This window comes from Aptenodytes forsteri, unplaced genomic scaffold (assembly GCF_000699145.1).
Source record: "Aptenodytes forsteri isolate BGI_AS27 unplaced genomic scaffold, ASM69914v1 Scaffold171, whole genome shotgun sequence".
Lineage (NCBI taxonomy): Eukaryota > Metazoa > Chordata > Aves > Sphenisciformes > Spheniscidae > Aptenodytes > Aptenodytes forsteri.
In genome coordinates, this window is record NW_008794211.1 from 1,351,774 (window position 1) to 1,371,347 (window position 19,574).

General features: G+C 35.1%; 1 protein-coding gene across 1 annotated transcript in view; it reads left to right on the plus strand.

Moving 5' to 3' along the window:
* Positions 1 to 14,856, plus strand: part of GRIK2 (glutamate ionotropic receptor kainate type subunit 2) — a 454,779-nt gene extending 439,923 nt beyond the window's left edge. Inside the window, exon 16 of the mRNA XM_009285010.2 lies at positions 14,417 to 14,856. Coding sequence (XP_009283285.1) covers positions 14,417 to 14,581 — 165 coding nt within the window. The 3' untranslated portion in view covers positions 14,582 to 14,856. The remainder of the gene's footprint in view (positions 1 to 14,416) is intronic.
* Positions 14,857 to 19,574: the final 4,718 nt, after the last annotated feature.

Consider the following 19,574-nt stretch of genomic DNA (forward strand, 5'->3'; position numbering starts at 1 on the left):
GAATTATAATTTTTGCATAATAAATAAATAAATCTTTCTATACATATGTGCCCATGTTTAAACCTAAACTCAAATTATATATTTTATTGCTATGACAAATTCTGAATTTTAAAAATTGAGAGAAACTGTTGGATTTTACTAGGTCTTTTTCTTTTTTTCTTCTTCTCCTTTTGAGGAGCTTGTGACCTATGGCAATTTCTATATTTCTATTTAGAAATTTAATTTAATAAAATCACTAGTAAATCCAACAGCTGTACGTATATTGTTTTTTTTCGAGATGCTACTGGTGAATTTTTGTAACTTGAATCATTACTCAGAAAATTTACAATTTGTTTTTACTTCTTTTGAGGCAACCTTTTGGTATGCAAGTGTCCTGTTATAAATATATTGTTAAAGAAGTTTTTTTCTAATACACACAAAGGCAGTGTGAGGTCACAAAGTCCTAAACACAGTTTGAACATGGGTACATTTTATTAAATTGTTAAAGGACCATTTAGATCCTCTTCTTTATGATACTACAGGCTGATTCCTTTCTGTTACCATACTATTGGAATGTTGTTTCTGAAATTAATTTGTGAGGAAAAAGATACCAGTTACTTAAGTAACCCATGTAAGTCTCAATAATTTTTACCCATTCCTAAGGTGGATATGGGTTTCGTATGGACACCAGTATAATTTGGTTTAGCTTTTCTGGATTTTTAAAAAGCACTCACTTCAAAAAATAGGACCGTTTTGATAACAATCTTGTAACATGAATTCAGTATTTTGTAGGGTGTGAATGCATATTTTACATGACAATAACAGCATGTTGGAATTTGTGTGAGGAAGCAAACAGAAACTTTTTAATTAAGGATTTGTTTCTCTAAGCCCTATGGTTTTGTGGTTTTGTTTGTTTGGGTTTTTTTCATTTCCTGCTTTTTTATTTTTGTTTGTTAATGATGGATAGATATAGCAATGACTGGAGGTATCTGACTTTTTAACAGTACTTGTACCAGAAAGGTCTCATCATATCATCAAGTATTGAGATACTTTAAAAAGTTAGGGCTGAATCTGAAGCAGTTGAAAGAGTCAGGTCTCTCTCCTCTATTTCCTCCTTGCAGCCAATCTCTTCCCTTCCCTCCCCTCCCCTCCCCTCCCCACAACACCCACATACCCTGATGTCAGTAGACCAGTAAAATTTCAGTAGAACTTTACTTCTGGAATGAAATTAACAGAAAAATGATGCCAGCATCGCTACACATGGCCTACACCATCATCCCCTCACCCACTATTCTCCCAACACCCATAGACCTTCAGTGAACGTCTTCTTCCATCCTCTCCAAATGTAGCAGGTCCCCTTTGCCTAGGAGAGGGAGTAGCAGCAGCCAAAAGGGAGATAAGCAGTACTGTCTCTACATCTCCTATGCTGGGATGAGTAAACCATGCCAGTAACGATGCCTTGGCTATTCCACAGGAGGGAGGAAGCACCTAGTTTTGGTAACATTTATAGTTTCAGCCCTTTAGAATCAGAGTAACATTCTGGAATTTGTATAATGTTTGTCAACATTTGGAGACAGGGAAGATCAAAGGTCATATTAACAACCAAAGAAACAAAAGAAATCAGATAACTTCAGCTGCTGAATATATGGAGTATCCTGAAATATAAATGGGCAATATTAACATGTGTGTCTGCTTTTTGATGTATACAAAATATACGGTTGCACTTCCAGTGGGGAGGCAATGCAGATTTAAAGTGTATAATCTGGATATGTTTTTTTAGCATTTTCAATGTCAGCCCTTCCTGGAGTGCACACGTAAACAGAGACATTGGCTGGTGTGAACCTAGTTAGAGGAGTGAAATCTTGAAAGGAAATCTTGAAAGGAATTGAGCCCAGAAAAACAGTAGACAAGATTGTGTTATTTGCCAAAAAACTGTTGCATCTTGTAACCAAAGTGGTTCAGAACATCCATGCTCCTGATGTGCTTAAAAATCCAAAGGAAACGTGTGACACTAGCTGTAGTCTTTCTGGAAAACAGATGAATGCATGCCACCACAACACTTTGTAGACACAGAGAAATTCCTCTTTTATTGACACCTTTCAAAAGCAAAGATAAGCCTGGATGTTTTCACAGTTAGACTGTCAGTCACTGACACTTACTATGGCTAGTTTGTTTAAAATATGAGTGTCCTAATTTACTAAGTATTTTCTAGAAGATCCAGATCTGATGGATGTGAAAAGAACAATATATAGATTCAATTCTACTATCATTTATAGCAGGTCAGAACTAGGTCTGCTTGTGAAAAAATAGCAGATGTACATTTTATTAATTTTGAACTGTTAAGTACTTCAAAAAATGTGAAATGAGACACATATCAGCGTACCTTAACTGTTTGTTTCACTAGGGGAGATCTGGTTATAGACTTCCTATAATACAAAATACTAGATTAAATCTTACAGCGTACTAAAACAGTAACACCAACAAAGTATTTCTGGAGTTATACAATCAAATCATAACCTAAACATCAGTTAAATTAGTCTCTCTGAAATAGTTATTTGTTTATAATTGATTATAAAAGCAATAAAAACAATAAATATATTGATACTGGTTTATATTTTACATACATTTCTCAAAGAAGACAAAAACAATTGAACTTTCCATGGTAAATAATTCACTGCTTAGATACACAATTGAGATGAGAAAGATCAGTCTGGATAGTTTATCTCACAAGGTACAATGAATGAGCAGCTGGCAGGACTGGACCAAAAGTAGACATCAGTAGCTGTGAATATACATGTGTATTACATACAAAACAGTGTTTTACTTACAACTGAAGATTCTATTGAACAAGAAATTCTGAATGCTGAACTGTGACCTGTATATGAGACTAACTATGTCTTTGAAGATGGCACAAACTTAACTGGTTGACTCTTGCCCAAAATAAATTGTTAACAAAAATTTCTAACACCATCTGCAAAACGCACAAACCATGTTTTGGTTTTGACAATGTAAGGATAACAGGAATAGAAGTTTCTGATCTTAGCTGGCTCAAAAATTCATGCAGCTTTACTGAGCTGCAGAGACTTTAGGCTGTGGTAGTATTTGATCTTAAACTTAATAGAAATTAAGTGTGTTTTTTGCTACAATTGCCAATAATGCTGAACTTGCTGTCTACCTCAAACACACATTTGAGTAATGTGATAACCTGGGGTATATTTTGAGCTAAATAACTCCTCTAGTCCTACCTAGTACATAGTGTCACTGACTTTTTTCAGAGGGTGTATTGGGAATGACAAAGCATTGTCCTTGTCTATGGCAGAATTTTGACATTCCAGTTGACACATTGGGAAGGCGTAGGAGGAGATGGGAGGTCGGAGGCTGTCCTGACTGCATTCCTGCAGAGTAACCACAAGATGGTGCCTTCTAATTTCTCAGAGGGAAATTTAATTGTTACTTTTTAATAGAATTTATGTCACAATGCTCACCTATTTTTTAATTGCAGCCTTTCTAAAAAATGCTAAATGCTTGTATTCTTTCCTATTGTTTACAATACAAACATCTACTTATGTCATCTGCTTGGAAACATGTTATGAAGCAGACCTTTTTTATCTAGCCAATCTTGACAATAAATGCTCAGGCATTAGCATTTTATAATTGCTTTTGCTGGTGAATGACCTGCTCCCTGATTTTAACAGGCACTCAGAGGGTAGTGAATAAGCAATGTTAGAAACAGAAGCCATTTAAAACAATTACTATGTCCTTTTTCTTTTTTTTCTTTTTATTGATGTGCTTCAATGTGTTATGGGTTTATGTCCATTTCATACATTTAGTTTTGTATAGCTCATATTATTATCATAAAGGCCAGGGAAAACATTGACCTTGAAGACCATTAATATTTAACATAAGACATTGATGATTCTCAGTTTGAGAATTTATTGACCTTTCCTTCATTTTTGTTTTGTGTTTTTTTTTTTTTTAAAGTCTTCTCTGAGATTACTTCCATTTTAATACCACCTTCACACAGTGATTAGATATTACCATAAATGTCAGCTGTGTGGTAGAAACTATGTGTGCACTACTCAAAACTTTAGGATGAAATTCACAGTATTGCTGAAGGCAGTGTCAAGAATGTATAGAACATTGCTTGTTGTCACCCTTGCAAATGGTTGTCCTTGTAGCTATCCTGGTCAGGGTTTCTTGGGAGAAGGTGTCGTTGGCTTGAGAAGTTATCTTGAAACCTGGTTTTATTAATGTTGTGGACCTACACCCTTCCTAAGAGGCAAGGAGGGGCCAAGGGCTGCTATGCTGAAAAAGCTGTTGTACTGTAACCATATACAGTTGACACCATGTCCTGATTGTGCTTCTCTCAAATACGGCTTAACTATTCTTGATTTGTTTACATGAAGTTAGTATAAATGCTAACCTGAGTTTATTTGCCAAGGTCCTACAATCTGTTTGCACCAGGATAAATTCAATTCATTATGTCTTAGAATGCTTCTTTTTAGAACTGAGGTGAGCAAAGTGCATACATGTAACTTGTCCTATGTGGAATAGTCTTACAGGAAGAAGTTAATCAGTACTGAAATATTGTGGATGCTTCTTTATCAGCAGGATATGTAGAAAGTCAGTATTTCCATCTTTGTTTTAATTGTTATCTTAAGAACAGTGCAAAACAACATTACCATAATAATTTCCTATGAAAAATGAAAAGATCTTTAGAATCTATTCTTACTTTACCAGAATATTTTAGGTTTTTTTTTTTTCAAATGTCACTAAATTAGTTTCCATTAAAATATTTTTCATTATTTACTCAAAAAATGCAGTTATGTCAGTGTTATTGGAGTTCAGAGAATAATCCTAAGAGTTTAACATCAAAAGCCTTTGATATTTGGGACAGTATTTTTTAATAGTTTTGGAAAAACCCCAAAGTAAATCCTAGCCTAGTGATTTTTTTTTTTTCCTTTCCAGGGGGAGGCAAGTTCAAAAGATTTTAAAGTTGAAAAGCCTGTTCCTCAGGCTACAATAAACAAAGAATGTGGCCATTCTTGGTAAATCAAAGTAAAGCTTTGGGATTTATATCCCAAGTAACTTTTATGCAACATACAGTCAGTGATGTAGTCTGTATTGTCATGTCACATTTTGTAATGGAGTAACCTCAGAATTTTTAATGTTGGCTGGGAAAAGCAGCAACAGCTGTGACAGCTCATAAAAGGAAATGTTTTTCCAAGTTTAGCACATTGCATTCTGCAGATATGCAGTTGGAAAATTGGGAACTTCTATCATCCTGTACTCCCTTGAGCACTGTATGTGGATGTATAGACTTGTATGGCTAATTTGTGTGTGTGTAAGTGTACAGATTACTTGAAGTTGAGGTATTAATTATAATTAAATGCCCTCTCGGAAACCACCTAAGTACATATTAGAGGATTTTTTCTAATGGAAGGAACTGTTACAAAAACCAACAAAACAAAACAAAAACCTCAAAAAACAAAATCAAACCCACAAAACCTCCCACCTTTCACAGAAAAAAAAGATATGAAAAGACAAAAATGGAAAAAGTGGAAAAAAGCAATTTGACTGACTGTGGCATTTTAAAAATCATTTGCAAACAATAAAACATCAAAACCAAGATCTCCATTTTGATTTTTGATTGCAGCTCAACCAGTATCTATTTGGTAATGGACCTTGCTTCTGAGGTATTTTTAATGTCTTAATTTATATCATTCAAGAAACAAAGAACAGAAAGATTAGAAATGTATGTAAAGGTCACCATTGCACAAGTACAAATGTAGGAATATGATTTCAGGAGGCTCACTATCACTCCATAGATATTCACTTGAAGATCAGGGCTTAAATTACAGGTCTGGGTCATGGAATATTTTGTTTGACAAGAATTTAAAGTTGTATAAAACATTTTTGGAAACCCCTACATGTCATTTATTTTATAGCAAGTATAGTTCATTTTCACTCATCAGTAGAAAGAAGAAACATTCACATTATATAATTATTGGCTCCTGAAAAAAAAAAAATTTCTTCATTCTCAAGGAAAAAAATGTCAGATTATAGAACATTCATGTCTCCAATAATTTTTCATTGTCTTCCCCTAAATATTACTTTATCATGTCATGTATACAAACAATTTAATATATAAATATTAATCTTTGCATTTTGAATTAATCAGCTATACTAAGTTAAGTGTAGTAGCAAACACAGTTTAGTTCATCTGATTTAGATTACTTTGACTTTTCTATAAGCCAGCGAAGTAACAACAGGCAGTTCCAGCTGCCTTTTAGATTGAGAAAATATCCTAGACTGCCAGATGAAACCATGTAATTATAGAGAAATGGATGCTAACCAATCTTTGCATTTTGAATTAATCAGCTATACTAAGTTAAGTGTAGTAGCAAACACAGTTTAGTTCATCTGATTTAGATTACTTTGACTTTTCTATAAGCCAGCGAAGTAACAACAGGCAGTTCCAGCTGCCTTTTAGATTGAGAAAATATCCTAGACTGCCAGATGAAACCATGTAATTATAGAGAAATGGATGCTAACCATTTTGATATTATGTACTGCAATATGACTATAATAGTTAGTGTTTCTAAAACAGTAGAAACTGTTGGCATTAAATTAATACTAATAGTATCTCTCTGTTCAATATGATTTGAGGCCATGCCAAATTTTATGTTAAGTTTATACTATCACATTGAATTAAAAAACTAGTATAAATTTTTACAGTGAATAATGTATAGTGGACTTTAGCTCAGCAAACTTTAAAAAAAAGCTGTTTAGATACAGCTAAACTCAGGTAAGAAAGGTTGTATTTATTTTCTAAAATGTCTCTGTAAGATGGACTATTTATTTTCAAATTAAACTATATGGTGTTATATACAGTATTTTAATCCAGATAGATTCATACTCCAAAGGATTAATTACATATCATCATCACTTCCTTTCACCATGCCTGAAGATCAACAAACCTGACCTTCCTTGGACGAACAGAGAATGAATTTAGATCTAGGATCAACAATGATTTAACAGGTGAATGAACTTTCACATCCAGTTGCTGAGAGCGCAAGATCTCAGGTGACTGATTTCAGTGCAATCAGGATCATCTCTGCTGAAAGGCAGAGAAATACCCTGCACAGCTGTGATCACAACATACAGAACTATTACAATGTTGCACTGGATATCATTCTAAATCAGATAGGCAGTACCATATATTCTGTTTTTTATTTGCTCAGCGGCAGCTACTATGAATTGCTATCAGCACTTATTAAAGTGCTATCAGCCTGGCAGTCATTTGTAGCCATTGTCCATGGACACTGTACTTCAGTAATGTGTTCTGGAAGAAGACCTGGACCGGTGTGGGAAGCTTCATACCAGTAGAAATTATTGCCGCTGACTGGAACACAAGTGACAAACAGTAGTTATCACCACTGATTCAATTTGAAAACCCAGAACCAAACTTAGAAACCTGGAGAAATCTGAGACTGTAAGCCTCTTTCACAAGAGGTGGAACTGAATTAGAAGGGTAGATAGTATCTTCTGAATGCTTCCCTTTACTTGTCCAACATAGCACCTATCTCCCTGGGATTAAGCTGCCATCATACCCCTATTTCAGCCAGGTACTGGAAGCACAAAATGACTGCACCATCCTGGTCTGACAAGAGAGTAGGACTGTATATCATCTGCGTGCCCATGACACCACAGCCCAAATTATTTCATTATCTCCTCAGTGGCCTCATATACATGTTGAAAGGAGAGATGACAGGATGAAACCTTGTGGAATCTCGCATGAGAGAGAGCCCTCGGGGCTGATGAGCAATTGCCCTATGCCATCCTCTGGGATTTCTCTGAGAGGAAAGAGTGGAACCACACAAGTGCAATCCCATCTGCCCCAGCCTAGGTCCACAGGTGAGTCAGAATAACATCATGGTCACTGCGATGGCCAGAAAGGCTGCTGGCAGAGCTAAACAAAGCCACCTTTGAAAAAGCTTTCTGCACTGATAGGAGTTCCCCATCAGCCACAGGAACTAGTATAGCTGTCAGGCTGCACTCAGACTGGAAACCAGGTTAAATAGTTTCAGAAGACTTTAAATGGAAACAGAGTTGCTTTACCAGAAGTCTCTCTCATCCACCAGAGTGCATTTTGTTTTGTCAGGAAATAAATTTTAGAATTTGAGAGTGGCTGAATTGGTTTTTTGGACACCAGTTGATAATTTATTGAACAGATCATTTAAGGCAAGCTGGAATCTTATTGTTCCACTGGGAGACATTAACAATCTATGCTAGAAGTGGCCTGCAATGAGGTCCTGTATGTCATCTAAGTTCATCTCATAACTCTAAAACTCACTTAGCACTTCAGCCCGTGGAAGATTATTTCAGTGTTATTTTGTTACAGGAAGGGTCAGTCTCATCAAATTCCTGTTGATCCTCTCCATAAAATAGCTAGAAAAGTCAGTGAAACAATCAGCATTCAGTTCAGTTACAGGGTGAAGCACCTAATGCTTCACCAAGCTGCCCGGAACAGCTCTTCCAGTCTTGACTTTGTAGATACTATGGTGGAAGCAAAGCTTAATTTACAGAATTATAATTTTCATTTTGCTTGGTATTATTGCCTGTATTTGAGTAGGCAATGAAATCTCCCATACATTTTGGCCTGAAAATAACTTCCTAAAATGGCTGCTCATTCTACTTCTACCAAAAAAGCAATAATTGCTAAATCTGAAATTGAGAATATATTGGTGATATTTTCAGCTAATTGTTGTGAACTTAGTCTGCAGTGTACTTGTGCATTATACTTGCTATGGATTGGAAAGGTGCTACATCAGAAAAGTCTGTGGCAAAATATTTTTAATGTAACCATATTATATTACATATATCTATATACACTTATAGATATATGTGTATATACATAAATAAGTGTACAACCTTCGATCAACTATCACATCTAAGGCTAGGTATATAACTAAGAACCTAAAAATCTGATCATTACAAGTACACTTTAATTTTTTTGAAATGGTAATTCTTCAGCTACAATGAAATATGATTTCTCTTTTTCTGAGGTTATTTTTCATTCCATTAATTGTTCATCTCTTTGTGATCCTAAGTCAACATTTTGCTAGGATTCATGTTTCTGTCTCGGGGGTTTAAGATTGACAGGTTTTCCATACAGACATTCAAAATCCCTGGAGGAGTGGCATATGGAAGCAGAAACTGATTAGGAGGGAGGGTCAGGGTAGCGCTGTGCATTCATTCTCAGCTAACTTCAAGAAGATGAAAAACAGTTTGATTGATATATCCTACTAGATGTTAGAACACTGACCCATAACATGACAAGATGATGCAGGATTACCGCTGTTACTGTTTTAAGAAAATTAAATAAATAATATCTGACACACAAGACTGGAAGTAATGAACTTCTGAGTAAATCTTACAGTTTTTTATTGAATGTTGACAGTCAACTTTATATAAACTGCATCAGAGGGAAAAAAAATAAAAACCAGCAAGTGATTAGAGATTTTTATATTTAAAACACATTGAATATTTTTCACTTAAATCAGAATGTTGAGAGTGGTGCAGGCATGCCATTCCTGTCTTCCCGTTGCTCTTTTTAGGCTGTTAAAAGCAAAATCTATGGTGATAGTCTCATAATTCTGTGTCTAACAAATGCTAATATGATTTCTAATTATCTTTCTAAATTCCTATAAAGCAATATAATGAACACAGTTTATATATTGTCTAGCTTTCATATTAATACATACATGCAAAGATATGTTTTTTTTCTCAGGCCGTAAAGCCATACACAAGCTTTCTAAATAGATAGTAAACAGTGGTAACTTTTCGCAAAATTATTATCTCGATTCTGCATGACTTGTGAGCTGTCAGCTGTGGTAAATGAAAGAGGTATCAGTTACTTTACTCCTCTTAAGGAGATGAGCTTTTTCAAAATTGTTTTGTGTTAAAAGACTAAGAACTACAGGTCTGATTAAAATTTTCTTTTGTACACTTGAACTCCCCACTTAGAATTGCAGCTCTTTTTTCTATCTTTTATAGTGATTGTTTTGCTGCAACAAAACAGTTGCACTTAACTGTACTAGTGTTTAGAGAACTGTATGCCTTCCTTCAACTCTTCTACTATTTGATTAGATCAGATCTAAGATGACTTGGAGGCAGCATTTACTTTCTGGTAACATTTAAGAAGACAACTTATGATTTTGTAAGGGTTGGTGAAAAATCAATAATAACAGATGTTCTTGTAACATGCCTGCAGTGTGGAAGGTAAGTCAGGGGCAAAAGGTTATTTTCTTTGAATTAAGCGGAGAGTCTTGTAATATATACTAAAAGTGCTCAATTTCATGACGGACAACAGTTTTGAAATATAACCTATAGTTCTGTAAACATTTCACTGTGTTTCCTTAACAATCTGAATGGTCAATTGAAATCAGGATCAGGATATTGGATTATATTTTCTAAAATCATATCTGAAAATGTCATTTATCTGTCACAAAAAAAGTTTTCTAGGGCTGCTTCTTTTTTTCATGTCTTATTACTCCAAAAGTTGTATCCTAACAGTGAAAGAACACAAAGTTTAACTGTACAGAAAATGGAGACTGTACACAGGTTGGAATTGAAACGAGACAAGAAAAGAATTTCTAATGAAAAAAAGGTCAAACATAAAGTATTCCTTTGTAAACTTTTTTTGAACATGATTTTGCAATATGTGGGAAAACTCTTCCTTATATTTCTCAGATAGAACCCAAAGAAGAATAAGCATCCAGGTCATGAACTTTTACATAGCCTTGAATTCATCTTTTTTAAAACACATGAGTGAGTGAAATTTGCAAATTAAAAAAAAAAAAAAAAAAGAGAGTTAATATTTCTCTTATTCAGTACTCAGTTACCAAAACAATGGTACTGTCTGGGAGATAATACTGTTTACTGTTTTCAGACATTTGATATTTTAAAATACATAGCATACATAAAAAAATTAGGAAATGAAGTAATTAAATCATTTTTTTAATACAATATATGCAGATAAGTTCCCATGAACTTAATTAATACCAAATAATTTGAAAACACAGAATGGAAGAATTTTCTAGATAAAAAAACTATCTCAAAATTTGTTAACTGCCTTTTTAAGACTGTCAGTCTTGCCAACATTTCTCATTTACTGAGTTTTCAGATCCAGGTAAAATTCTCAGATAAAATGTGTTGGTAAGTTTCTGGAGATCTCATTTTCAGGATATTTCAGAATGTTGGCATCAAGTACATGTATCTTCTTACCTCTTGACTATTGATTGTAATCCTGTTCCTACTGATATTACTGAAAATTTATACCCTTTGGTAAGTGTTCACAGATCTTTGCAAAAGGTTTTGGTGGATTGATGCATCTTGAAAAGGATTCACTCTGTTTCAGCACTCTTGTTAGATGTCTTGGCAAAAAACCCAAGGGACACAATCTTGAAGGTGTTAAGTGCTAATGCACCATTTCTAAATTTAGAAGGATTTTGTTCCTCAGAATGTTTCAGTTAGGTCTTTGACTCCAGAGGTGGGAGCCATATAATGGCCGGAGGTGGTGTAACACTGAGGGTTGCAGCATTTACTTCTTAATGGATTCCCCGTGACATTCCTGAGTTATGTGCTAGGTTCCCCACATAGTGAAAATGCCAAGATCTGCAAGCCTTAGCAATTTAACCTGTAAGCCATTAGGGAGTATTAAATTAAATCTTGCCCTTTCGCAAGATCTCAGGGTTAATTTCAGACTCATAATCATAACTGCAGTTCTGATGTTAAACAACAGCACTTTCTTAAAAAAAAGAGAAAGTCTAAAAGAATTGAATTATTTTCTTTCAACGTATAGCTGGATAAGAAGGAGGTACAGTTTCCTGCTTTGTACACAGTCCTAAGCAAAGATACCTTATGCATGAAGATCTGCCATATTACAGCTCAGACCATTCAATTAGAAATTTTAGCCACCTCATTCACAGAATGAAAGCCATAAGTTCTGTTTTGGATGTCAACCCAGTGCACCGGAACGTTTTTAAAAAGGATTGCTAATGAGTGTCTATTGCAGAAGTCACTCCATGTAGCCAGCCAGAAACGACAAATTTTGTCTTGAACTTTGGCCTCTGAAAGACTTGTGCTTGACTCTGCACCATAAAGACATACCTTCCTCTCCTTTGGATTCACAACTTAAACTTTTCTTAGTTGTAGTTCTCTCTATCATAAGTTGAGTAGGTGTCATACCTTTATTTCAAACTCAGCAGGAGAAAGGAATGTTTGAAAGAAAGAGTATCACAGTCAGAGTAAGATTACCCTTTCCTTCCCACCTGCCTATTCCCTTATTCATGCAAAGGATTAGAGAAGAGGACATTTGTTCAGTATTTGGGGGATTCAGGTTCAGTTCTAACCCATGACTGAGACAACTCATGTTTGCACTCTTTTGCGCTAAACAGAATGTTACATAAAAATATTGAAGTTGTCACTGAAACATGAACTACCACTGAAGCCTTTCCTCTACCCCTGTGTGCTATATTCCCTAACCTACAGAACAGCCTGCGGTCTCCCTCTCTCCCTTTCTCCTGCTCTGCCTCTGTTAACCGCTTCCGTGCAAAGTGGAACAGGATCAGTAGGTGGAAACTGCAAGTGTTTTCACCTTGGAATGGTCTAACACCTGTAAGTTACAGCCCTTTGCTGAGACACTGAAGCGTAAATCTCCTCCAGCCGAAGACACTGTTGAACTGACACTCTCAAATGTGTCTCACATTCAGCTCTAATGCTCCAGCTAATGAATGGCTACACAGAAGAAAATTGTCATGTCTGCCACACGCCGTTCTTTAGCAGTTGCCACTTTTTTTGAGGAACTTGATTTGTTAGATCCTTTGAGAGCACACCTACTGAATTGATGACCTTATGCATGGAGAACTTGAGTGTGAATTCTGGTGGGATCCAGGACTAAGACAAGCACCAATGTGTTTAGCAGAATTTCTACTGACTATGGACAAACCTATAAAGTTTAATGTGGAAAATTGAGTGCCTTACTGCTCAAAGTGCCTTCGGCCCTGGAGGTTGGAAGCTGAATGCAGGTTTTGATGAACACAGTTTCAATTTAGGTTCCCAAAGAACTAGGTAGGGTGAGGTGCTTAAATATTTTCTGGATCTAATCTCCAAACTTCCGGTTTGTATGAATAATGGAGATGTAACAGTTTACAAATAAAGTTCTTGATTGGGGAGATAAATTAGACAATTATATTGACTGATGATCTGCCACTAATCACACAAAATCAAACAATGATCAAGAGATATCTACAGTAATTCCAGGTGCTCTGTCCTTTTCTTTTTTTTTTTTTTTTTTTTCTTTTTCCAGATCCTCTCCCTGGACTGGAGATTAGTTATTAAGAAAACAAAATGCAAAGGGCTAGATTATACCTCAAATTTACTTTGGGTGAGAGCAATTGTCAGAGGCTTGTCATAACATTTCAGGCTCTGGGATGTGTTATTTAGTTAATGCATTTCTCCATTAGCTGGAAAACATTAAAGTTAAACTATACGATAAAAGTGGTTAATTCACAGACCCCAAAACTGAGACTCCTCCTCTTTACTTCCATATTTCATCCACACTCCAATTCTCACACTGAGGAAGGCTAATTGCTCAGCACACTATTAGCAGTTGAGAATTCAGTTAGACTGAGGGAATAAGGGAGATTTTATTTTACTTTTCAAATTTGTTGCACTGTAAAATGGAAAAAGGGCTTTGAGGATCTAGCTTTTGATGAAAACATAAATAAACTTTTTCTGATAATATGCTTTTCATAAAGATTGATGAAACTGAATATTTTTTGCAAATATATACTCTACAAATGATAGTCAGTAGTGTAAGAAGTGTTTAGATACAGAAGATATTAAAAATAACGGAGTAGATATTTGTTTTCAGTAATGGGTCTGCATTTTAACACTATTTAAATATTAATTTAGGTAAAATTCCTACACTAAGACTTGTTGATTTGTTGAAGAACAGCTTTTTTAATCATATAGAAATTAAAAGTATTATTTTGAAATATGAGCAAGGAGATTTTACTGAATACCTAATATACATGTTACATTCAGGTACTATCCTGTAAAGCTAAACTATGTTAACAGAACATGTTTGAAATATTTTTATGTATCATATGTATCCATAGTCAGTATCTGCCAGATAAATAATTGTAGAGACAAGGTGATTTTTTCACTGAGTCATCACAGCTTGATAAGTAATTTTAATTATGTGATGCATAATTAAAAGACAGCAATTTGTTATGAGCTCCAGGCTGAGACAAAACAAACTTACAGGACTGACAAGACTGTGCCAATAGAGTGAATCTGCTGCTAGACACTGCAGCTAGACATTTCTTACAGATATTTTTTTTTCTTCTTCCTCTATTTCCCTCTGTAGAGGTCCTTCTGTAGCGCCATGGTAGAGGAGCTAAGGATGTCTCTGAAGTGTCAGCGTCGATTAAAACACAAGCCACAGGCCCCTGTTATTGTGAAAACAGAAGAAGTTATCAACATGCACACGTTTAATGACAGAAGGTTGCCGGGTAAAGAAACCATGGCATAGAGCTGGGAAGCCAAATACCCCAAGCACAAACTGTCGTCTTTTTTCCAAACAACCTTGCGAGAATGTTTCCTGTGGAAATATGCAACCTGTGCAAAATAAAATGAGTTACCTCATGCCGCTGTGTCTATGAACTAGAGACTCTGTGATCTCAGCAGTTGCAATGGCCAGACTCGAATCACAAGCATCATGGATCAACCAAGTTTTGCGGGGTTACACTGTTCATCATGGGTTTCCACCATACTGAATGAATGAATGTTCCATATGAGTTTTGTGGCTGGTTTCAAATGCAGTCTCAGTGAGAAATTACAGGTTCCTTTTGAAGTTCAACGGTTGCCAGGAGATGGAGAATAAATGTCCAAGACGATACTAACCATGGAAGGAGTCTAGTAAAAGTAATATCTCAGAACTATAGTGGAACAAGAAACCATATGTTCTTCTGAACTTCCAAGCATGGAAGAGTTGTTAACTGCTGGTAGACTGAAACTACCATCTGGACAGGCAATATGAGCTTCCTGGATGGGAGAAATGTTAAAGTGAAGAAACATGAATCCCATGAATAGAAGGATAAATATGAGGATGCTCACCTGCTTTTTGGACTGTCTGTGTCACTGAACTAAGTAAATAAATAATAATAATAAAAAAAAATCAGTAACTTAAATTTACCTGGGCTGGAACTTTGATCTAAAAAAACAACAAAATAAATCCATAATTTTCTCCCAATTTTTAGATGAATGAAAGTTTCCTTAGTACCAAGGAATGTATCTTACAACCTTTAGATATAAGCAATTACTTTTTTTCTTTAATTGTGAAAAGAGGGAGGGGGGTGGGAAGCAGTGTATTTCACATATAGAGGGCTTGCATTTTAGCCTGAATGGGTTTTGAAACCCTTGTTCCTGCTACTAATTGAACTCAATGGAGCCTGTGCAATTCTCGTGAATATTGGAAGTGGGATGGGTCACCTAAAAGAAGTGAATGTGGAGAACTTTAAGGAGGACTGCATTTTTCAATACAGTCACAATACTAAATGAACAAAATTCTTGAGCAGTTTTTTTTTTTCCAAAAAAAAATGTTCAGGTTTATTTGTGGAAATGCAAGATTTCTATGAAAATAGTTTTTCTATGGAAATTTTTGTAATACTTTTTATCAACAAAACAAGAACATGTGTTTCTGTCAGGGGTGTGATGCCAAGCATGAATGGTAGTGCGTGTGCACCACCAACGTTTGGTGAAAAATATTTTTATCAAGAAAAAGGAATCTTAGAAGAGACATATTTTCAAGTTAGATAATATTAAAAATAGGTGCACTACCACCACTGCTTACCATGCTACACCCCTGGTTTCCACTAGGCTGATAACATGCTGTCATGAACAATTGTGTGTAAATGGTAAAAGACACAGACCTCTTGACCACATTGTGATAACAGTTAAAGTGCACTCTGCTGTTTGAATCCAATGCACAAAATTAAAAAAAAAAAAAGCGTTAAAATTATGTCAGTTTTAGTTGTTTTATTTTTGCTGTGTGATTTGAGCAACATATGTACAGTACTTTGTGTCAGTACTGGTACTTAGCCTCAACTTAGTGCCCTATCCTGCCGATTCTTGCCACTAAAGGTGTGGCCAGAGCATTTGCTGGGATTTCTGAGAGAAGCCAGTACAGCACATTGTGATAAGTTTTTGCAGGATCTGGCTCTTAGCTGCTTCAAAGCTAATTTATATGTTCTGCCTGTGGTGAGTTCCTAGACATTTTGAAATACTGCCCTACAGATGCCGAATCTTGCACCTGCATCTACTGTAAATTTATTTGTATCTTGACAAAAAATGTATAGGGTGGGCTATGTAGGAATGTTATGTCAACCAAAAAAGATTATGAAGATGGTCTTCATATGGAAAAAAAATTCATCTGGCTAAATTAAAAAAAAAACTTTAAAAATATCATAGATAATCAGTCATTGGTGAGTAATGAGATAATTTGTTTAAAAAAAAAACTAAAAATATCATAGATAATCAGTCATTGGTGAGTAATGAGATAATTTGTTTACTGGGGTTTAATTTAATTTTTCTAGCAAAGGAGTATAAGTTACATCATCCAAATTGTAGAAATTACATCATGAAATTTGGGGGGGAAGGGGGAGGTTTTTGTCTACTACACAGTTGTCATAAATCTTCATAGAGACTGAGCTGGCCATTTCCATTGTGAATAGGGACTGAGAAAGCAAATTCTCTCATATTTGCCAGATTTTCATCCCAATTTATGTGATAACAAAGAAAAGGTTATCTTTGTCTGAAGTATAAACAAGATAAAAACGCCTTCAGCAAAGATTCTGAAAATGAGTATACTTACATAATACATATTTAAGTTAATTCTTTAAAATACAAAGGGAAAGAAAGTAATTGTCATACAACACAATGAAAACTCCTAATTATGATGGTTTGGAATGGAAAAAAATAATTGGCTATTGCATTTGATTGATGATTTACAATAAAATTTGTAAAATCATGTAATAAAATGCTGTATTATATTCAAACAAACCTTTCTTATCTCCATTAAGGTTGTTGAAATAAGCAGGAGTTCCATTCTCACCCTGATGCACATGACTAATTCTCATTAACCTTTATGTAAGCCAAAATAAGTGTGATTGCAGAATATGTCCCAAATATTTTATTGGGTCAAAATTCCCCAAGGAACAAGAATCCTAATGCAGAAGTAGTGTGGTTTAATTAAGATTTCAGTAAGAATTTCAGCCTTCCATTATTAAGGGAAATATGCAAAGTAACTGGAGATTTGTATTTAAGGTTGAGATTAGAACTGCATGGCTCTACAGATTCATAGTAGGATAATGGCTCTTTTTAAAAATCATACACTAATTCATACTGTTACTTTGTTGTGCATTAGTAATTATTTCTGTATTTTTCACAGAAAATTAAGACATTTGAGGAAAAATGACTAAGAAAGAGTTGACCCCCGAAGTAGTAGAAAATACTACTGGTAGTTTTGTACTCCAAAAAGCTCAATGGTTCATTTTCCCTTCACTGTTATGAAGGAAATCCTCAATTCTGAAGAAAACTCCCTCATTTTGAAAGGCCTCTGAATGGCTTAGTCCCAAATGCTCATGCAGTATAAATTTCTATAGTGTCATTGAAGTCAATGGAACTACACCAGCTAAAATTGAGTATCTGGCCCATGAAGATTCAGAATCCATATATAACTGCTTTATGTGGTTTCATATACTAGCTCAGTTAGTCTGTTGATTTCCCAGGACAGGATGATGGGTGCTTCTCTGACTGACCTTGAATGTCACTCTAGAGAAGACTTCTAAAGCAGTTATAAATCAGTCTATGGTGTTACCTGGTGGATGAAAATTGGAGGTAAAACCTGAATGGCACTTCTTTTTCTTCTCCCCTGTTTCTGTTTCAAGGAAGATAGAAGTCTATAATCTTTAAGGATTCTCAAGATCTCAGTTTGGATCTTCAGGTTGTCTCAGCGTGGTCATATAGAAATAGATAACTATGTGGATATTACAGAATAAGTGACAAAAGAAAAAAAAAAATACCCGAACCTTTAGCTTTTTGAGAAATGTCATTTGTGAAAGACTGGTAGTGAAAGTTCTGAGCCAAATAGTTAGATGAAATCAAGAGATATGTGATGCTTTATAGTAAATGAGGATTTGGCCCATTATAGACACCAACAGACCATTTAATAGTATTCTCCTATACACAAATACAAACATATCCAAGGAGTATCTGGAAGTGTTTGTATGAGAGATTACTTTCTGAAGTTTCTATCTCAATTTTCAATTGAAGAATTCAGTATAGGTTTGAAAGAATCTGTTCTTTCATGTTTATATTACTTGAGGCTCTGTGCAATAATCCTTCCTGGTTTCATCCATAGTGTCTTCCAAAAAAACAAAATAATGCTGTTTAGCCCTACTACACTAACTAGTTAATATTTCAGAATGGAAAAGACATAATTTATGAAGAAAAAAACCCACCAAAATCCAAAGCCTCAAATAGAAGTAGGAGAAATGCCCTGATATTCTACAAAATCAAAATGTTTTCAGGGAAAAGGGGTCATGAGCAGAGATAACAGCACACAAAGAGATAAAAGATAATGCTATAAAATAATTTTTGTATTATTATTATAGTAAGGATATTAGAAAAATATTTAAAGTACTTTAGACACAGATTCACTCTAGTCTCCAAATACACTAGGGTCTCCAAATACATCAACAATCGGAAAATATGATGATCAAAATGCTGACTACCTTGAAAGCAGTGTCAAAACTCCTACTTCAGAGAAATCAAGATTTTGTCCAATACGTCCCCAAATGTGTACTGATATAATATTAAAGGCAAAATAAGATACCAGCCTGCGTTTAGGTGTACAGGAGCAATTGTGCTTTTTGTCATATTTTCAAAGATGTGTAGGAAATGAAAGGGTCACTGAGGTTGACTCGTCTGACATCCAAGATCATTGCTTTCCAACCTCAAATATGTTAGTGTCCCGTTCCCTTCTAGTCTTGCCTCTTTGCCTTCCTACAAGCACCTCTGACACTTTCAAATTTATTTTCAAAACCTTTTCTTCTGGCTTTCCTATAAAATGTAGTTCTAATTAAAAATAAAGTTACTCAAGCACTTCCCCAGTTTGTATCCACTAAGATAAACACACTAGCTTTTCATGTGACTGTAATCTAACTGTCCATCTCTTCATTTACTACCCCTCTCTGTCCCCTGCCTGTGTTATCTCCTGTTGTTCTTGTACTTGCCTAGACTGTAAGCTCTTAGGGGGCAGGGAATCTGTCTTTGATTTGTTCTATGTAGCACCATGAACTATGGAGCTATATAAATAATAAAAAAAGTAGATCTTCTTAAATGATGTTTGAAGTGATAGTGATATGATTGACTGCCAGTCTAGTAATATATTGTTTTAGCTCATTATCTGAAATCCTAATCACTACAGCAATAGAATAATCAAAAAATAAAAATAATAAAACCGA